The following is a 6,086-nucleotide window of genomic DNA, read 5'->3' on the forward strand; positions in this document are numbered from 1 at the left end:
GTGAGGATAGGGTTGTTGTAAATCAATGGCACGTTATGGAGCTCGGAGATTTAAGATGATGGTTTCCTATACTCCTTTATTGGTAGATTAGTGTTGGAGTGATATCAAAGGAGTGTAATGGTGTCACTTCCTACCTAGGTGAATGTCCCTCTACAGTGCAACACATCTGTCAGAAGATAATCCAATACACTATAATTTTAACATTATATTTTAACCATAAAGTCTTAAACTACTTTATTATTATTAGTTAAATTAAATTGTGTTTTGCTTTGAGTTTAAAATATTTTACTTTGCTTTATCATTATTATTATTTTTGTTGTTATGTTGCCAAGCGTAGGAAAATAATTAATAATGAGGACATAACAACAGAGTTTTAATTATAACCTCTGTGCGTGTTTTCAGTTTTATTGTTATTATAAATTTTTAGAATTAATTTTGGGAGTGTTTATGACAATGCCTAACACGGTTTAAACTGGAAATTTTTCCACGCCTACGTCGTGCGTCAGTGAGGACTATAAAAGGCGGACTCAACCGTTTTCAGTGCGTTACTTCCGCTCGAGAGAAAATGCCAGAGATGAAGCGTTAGGCAAGAAGCTAGCTTTTTGTCAAATATAGCCTAACGCCGATTTTCTTGTCGAAGTATTTTTCGTGTAACAGTTTGGTGTTCGTTTGAAGTTAACAAGATGGCCAACTATATGATGTTGAAAAGGAACCAGTGCACCTTAATGGAATATCTTATTCCTCAAAATGGAGTCTTGGAGGGACCAATGCACTACGGATCGGGAAATTCCTCTCCGCAGAACGCCACAGGCTCCTCTAAAGACTCTAGCAATGGGATTGTGTCCAATGGTACCCCCAAACGGCCGGACAACCTCGAGGTAACCTCAACAAACGGGTATAAAACAAAAGCTATCCGGGACCGGGAGGAAGACGGTTCGTTGCCGAGCACCCCGGAGTTTCATTCGGACAGTGAATCCGACGAGCAGCTGGAGAGAGAAACGAAACTCCTTATTCACAGTTTTTTGGGTGACTTTATTGGACTTTCTCAGCCTCAACGAAAAGAAACCAAAGCACTAAAGACGATGAAAAGAGTTGTTGCGGACGTATTAGAAAAGCACAGATACGCTTACAACGGTAAGTTGAAACCAGTCTGTGCGGATTTTGCACAAAGACCTTTCAGAGCGTTTGTCTGCTTCACTCACAGGCTGCCTTTTAACTGCTTCAAGTCACCACAAGCTTGCAATTTTTTAAACCGAGACCAAACTGCTAATATACTAAAATAGAATTTACACATTTCACTAAACTTCGACTTAAAATAAGTGACTTCGATTTTCTGATCTAGTCTAATTTTCTTTTCGCAGGAATGATTAATAAATTGTCATTGGATGAAAGAGACGAGGATATGTCATTTGTCGGTGCTGTAGCGAAGAGCCTCTTTGGAGACCACACGACCAACTGGGGTCGTATTGTCAGCTTTATGGCCTTCGGGGCAGTGGTCTCTCAGCACCTGAAGGAAAAGGGCAGGGACAACTACGTGGCGCTAGTGAGCCAAGAGATTTCTGCATACCTGCTGTCTGAACAGCGAGACTGGATTGTAAAAAACAATGCATGGGTGAGTAGTGACATGATTGGGGGAAAATAACTGCATAACTTCCTTTTATTGTCCCAGAAAGTATTTTGTGCCCAGTGAACATAATCTGCCTCTTTCTTACCCCATCTTTCTTTTTCCTTTCCAGGATGGCTTTGTGGAGTTCTTTCGAGTAGCAGACCCTGAGTCGATAGTCAGGCACACACTCATGGCCTTTGCTGGATTTGCTGGTATTGGGGCAACACTGGCCCTGTTGATCAGGTGAATTTGGTGGACACTGAGCAGCAACCTTTTTGTTTTTTTTTCCTTTTCATTTTTTCTTTTTTTTTTCCTTCCCCATTGGACACCTTTTCAAACCGCTTTCGGGAGGTGGAATGGACAAAAGGAAAAAATGTTTCAGAAATACATTATTTAATTCAGAAGTCTATTTTTGCTAAAAGATGTCATAATAAAAAGGAAAAAGACATTTTTTTTCCTTTTTTGCTAGTCTTTTTTAAATGATTGTTTACTCACTATATTTTGTTGTATAATGCTTTGGTGGCAGTGGTTTGTAAGAATGACCCAGATCAAAACTAGGAAGCGAAACCTGCATGATTCCAGTTTCCAAAATCCATTCAGATCTTCTACAATCTTTTGAGGATATCTGAAGTCAAGAGAGTGCTGGAGGAGGTGGATTTGCATGAGTGTGGCAGTACTTCCTGATTATGAAAATGCTGGAACTGCACTAGGAGACAAGACCAACAACATGGACTTTTGACTGTAAAAGGATTCTGGAAATTTTGAATCTGTTGAAAAGCTGAACAAGGACTAAGAACAGTTGGGGGGGGGGGGGAGGCTGAGGCTATGTGCTTGAACAGAAAGCAGTCTATGATCCAGCTGTAAGCTACAACCCTGTACAGATCAATTAAAGATATTTAATTTACATAGTTTGGCCTTTTCACACTCTTTGCTTAAAAAGGAAATTCGCAAAAGCAGGAAGTTGGTTAAATCTATGCTCGTTAGTTCTAATGCTGCTTATTTAGGCCTGTGCAGTAAAGTTGACACCTACACATTTGTTAGCCTTTATACAGTCACACCACAACCCAAATGCAGCACAATGGCTGCCATTTCCTAGAAATTTTAGGCTGCAGCAGCACCTTCCTCACACTAAGTGCTCAGCTGCATCCACACTTCTAGGTGCATCTGTAGCAAATTATCTGCAAAGAGCTGGTGCACAATAACTGAATTCAACAAGCAGATTGTGAAACTAGGCTAAAGGAGTTCATAACATCCTGAAATTACATAACATTGTCTACTTCCTGTGTTTTTAGCTACCTAGAGACTAGTGACTTATCACATATGGCACATTTGATTGGGTCTTTGCATTTTTAATGTCTGGGCATATTTTCATGCGTTGATGCAGTTTATTCTAGTTTGTCTTTTAACTGCACACATCTTTAAAGTCTTTGCCATCCAGGAGGTTTCTAAAGTACACTTGACTTCTACGGTGTTCTGCTGCTGTTTTGTTGAAAGCAATCCTGATGCGTGGCTTCACCCATGTTTGTTCAGATCCTCCTGTTGTCTCGGGTTACAGAACAAACACTCACTCAGGTCTCAGGAAGAAATGGAGTGTGTCTCGCCATGGTGATGATCCACAGCAGGCCTACCCTAGTCTTCTCCTGTGGCTAATGTTATCTACCACCCAGGTTACCCCTGTAGTTAACTGTGAAGAACAGACTGGTAGACAATAGGGAATTAAGGCTGAGGTAATTTCATAGAGAAGTTTGCGCAATACCCGAATGGACTGGGTATGCAGAAAAGAAAGCTCTGCAGTGTGAAGCACACAATCTTTAAACAACCTTGAGACTGGTAACTAGGAAGAGGGAGAGTGTGTGTGTGTGTGTGTGTGTGTGTGTGTGTGTGTGTGTGTGTATTTCTCCTTCTGAAGGACTAAAGCTGTTTTCCAGCGGTAAGAAGTGGAAGATCTGATATAAAAGAGCAAAAGTGGTGTGCACAAAAAGAGGGAAGCACACTGTCACTACATATTGGCAAACCAATTCTGAAAATGCCAGTAATTTAGACAAATGTAAAAACAAAGATTTTGTATTGAACTGAAAATGAAACAGTTGCTGAAATGGGTGTTGCGCTTGCAAATTTCAAAGTCATTGTGGTTTATACACTGGGATAGGTGGTCAGTAGCAGCAAAGGGAAGCTGTAAGATGAATTCTGTGACAGTCTCACAATATACCTTTTTGTTTTTTTTCTTAAACTTTTTAATTTTCCAGCTGCATTAGTTGCGTTCAGATACAATAGTGAAGCTGTAAACTGAAAAAGCTCACTCCAACACATCAGCTTGAATTCCTTTCGTGGGATAGTTTGAGGAGTGGTTTAGAAACCTTTGTCTGCACATACCATCACAGAAACTACCCACGCAGAGAGATAAAATGGTTGGGCCTAATCTGTCTTTACTCAGACTGCAGAACTCTTCTGGATATCAGTCAATATACCCCCCTTTGACATTTAAAACTAGTGATTTTGGTCTGCAGCTCATTAGGTTTTTGTTTTATAGTGCCTCTGATAAGGCAGTCTGCCTTAATTCCCATCAGAGATATTCAAAAGTAAACTTCAGAAAACAGTTTTGGTTTCAAGTCAAACCCATTTCAGTTGCTCAAGTGTTTCTTTTGCAATTTTGAAACATGAGCCTGAGGACCTGGCAAAGATGGTATTGGTTAAGTTGCTCTACTTCCTCATAGCAACAGCCCGCCCCTTGATTTTAAAATAAGCAGTGTTTCTGAGAAGTCAGCTGACGCAGAAGTTAATCTTTAACGACGCTGCACACTGTAGAATTCTGAGAACTCTGACCCTGAGATACAAAGATAGGCCCAGTTTTCGCAGTTTGCTTTAACACTGCGTAAAAGGGGAGCAAAATTTGTTAGATTAAAAAGTTAAGTGCTTGCATGCCCTACTAGCCACAAAGAGACAAAACAAGAGTTCAGAGCTGCTTCACTGGTGCAGAATTAGAGGCTTGCACTGTTTACTTTAAGGTTTGAGAGGAAACTTTAATTAAACCTTTGACTAAGTCTGTGCTTGACTTGAAGAGAACCTGTTTAAATAACTGTGCAAAGTATCAGCTGATGGCTCTCCTTTAATGGCAGGAGTTCCTTTGAGCTAAACAAGTTTAAATAAAATGTAAATGGCCTGTATTGAGTGCTAGATCAAATCCTAGTTTCTACACTACATTTTGCAGACATTAAAGCTAAACATTCACTCTGTTACTTTTGGTGGCTGGGGCCCGTTCACAGCCTTTATCTCTGCTGACACTAGTGTCCCACGCTTCTTTGGAATCTGTACCTATAACTGGTTTGCCCAGAAGAGAAACGCCTGTTGAATGCCATTTATGCAAAAAGCAGACATGTGCATGCACATTCTCTCTGATAAAAGCAGCTACAAACCTGTCCTTGTTATAACTCACACAAGCCTTTCATTCATGCTCAGTTACTTATAAATGGATGTCAACAGTCTGTTTGTTTCATTTATTTTTTACAGAAGCAAAGAGTACATATGATCTGTTATGTGCTCGTTGTGCAAGAAACCTGCCATGAAAATATTGAAACCACTTTGTGTCATATAGTCCACATTGCAACTCAGTGCTACTTAGATGACATTGCAAAACTTTAAGGACAAATTACAGTTCTATAGATTTACAGACAAATTTAACAAATTTATGAACAACTTTATTCATATGACTGTTCATATTCATATGACTCTCGTGGCTCAAGAGTTAGGAGTTCGCCTTGTAATCGGAAGGTTGCCGGTTCGAGCCCCGGCTCGGACAGTCTCGGTCGTTGTGTCCTTGGGCAAGACACTTCACCTGTTTCCTACTGGTGGTGGTCAGAGGGCCCGGTGGCGCCAGTGTCCGGCAGCCTCGCCTCTGTCAGTGCGCCCCAGGGTGGCTGTGGTTACAATGTAGCTTGCCATCACCAGTGTGCGAATGTGTGTGTGAATGGGTGGATGACTGGATATGTAAAGCGCTTTGGGGTCCTTAGGGACTAGTAAAGCGCTATATAAATACAGGCCATTTACCATTTTTACCATTAGCGATTGTTTTGCACCACAATGGTTCCATGATACTGGACTTCACTACATCACACTCTTTTTTTTTTTTTTTTTTTTTTTCTTCTTCTTCTTCTTTTTATGATAAGATGGTTGACTTCAGTTCACCTTACACCCAGTGGATACCTGCCACCTCGAGTGTCAGAAAGTAGAAACGTGGCTGCAGTCCTTTTTTTAATGTGGTATTGTTAGAGGAGATACTATACAACAGTTGCAACAACAACAAAAAGAACTTGAAGGATGTATCAGAATCTGTGAAAGCCCCTGCCTGTGGCTAATATCTCAGTCTTCCTAGGTATTCCTGAATGCACCATTGTAAAGCTCAGCTTAAGTAATTAGCTGATTCGGTGTACCTGGTCTGGAAACAGAATAAAGCCACTCCAGTTCAGAAGTAAGTCCCACTCAT

General features: G+C 40.6%; 1 protein-coding gene across 1 annotated transcript; it reads left to right on the forward strand.

Moving 5' to 3' along the window:
• The first annotated feature begins 539 nt into the window (after nt 1-539).
• mcl1b (MCL1 apoptosis regulator, BCL2 family member b) lies at nt 540-2,514 on the forward strand. Its single transcript, XM_080895971.1, has 3 exons — nt 540-1,134; nt 1,362-1,612; nt 1,737-2,514. The coding sequence occupies exons 1-3, from the start codon at nt 684-686 to the stop codon at nt 1,851-1,853; spliced, it is 819 nt and encodes a 272-aa protein (XP_080752097.1). The 5' UTR covers nt 540-683; the 3' UTR covers nt 1,854-2,514.
• The last annotated feature ends 3,572 nt before the right edge of the window (nt 2,515-6,086 follow it).

The sequence above is a fragment of the Rhamphochromis sp. 'chilingali' genome, assembly GCF_963969265.1.
Source record: "Rhamphochromis sp. 'chilingali' genome assembly, chromosome: 11".
Lineage (NCBI taxonomy): Eukaryota > Metazoa > Chordata > Actinopteri > Cichliformes > Cichlidae > Rhamphochromis > Rhamphochromis sp. 'chilingali'.

Coding starts and splice junctions, on each gene's coding strand:
- mcl1b (XM_080895971.1), top strand. CDS start 684: ATGGCCAACTATATGATGTTGAAAAGGAACCAGTGCACCTTAATGGAA. Junction 1,135..1,361: donor GCACAGATACGCTTACAACG/GTAAGTTGAAAC, acceptor TTCTTTTCGCAG/GAATGATTAATAAATTGTCA. Junction 1,613..1,736: donor TTGTAAAAAACAATGCATGG/GTGAGTAGTGAC, acceptor TTTCCTTTCCAG/GATGGCTTTGTGGAGTTCTT.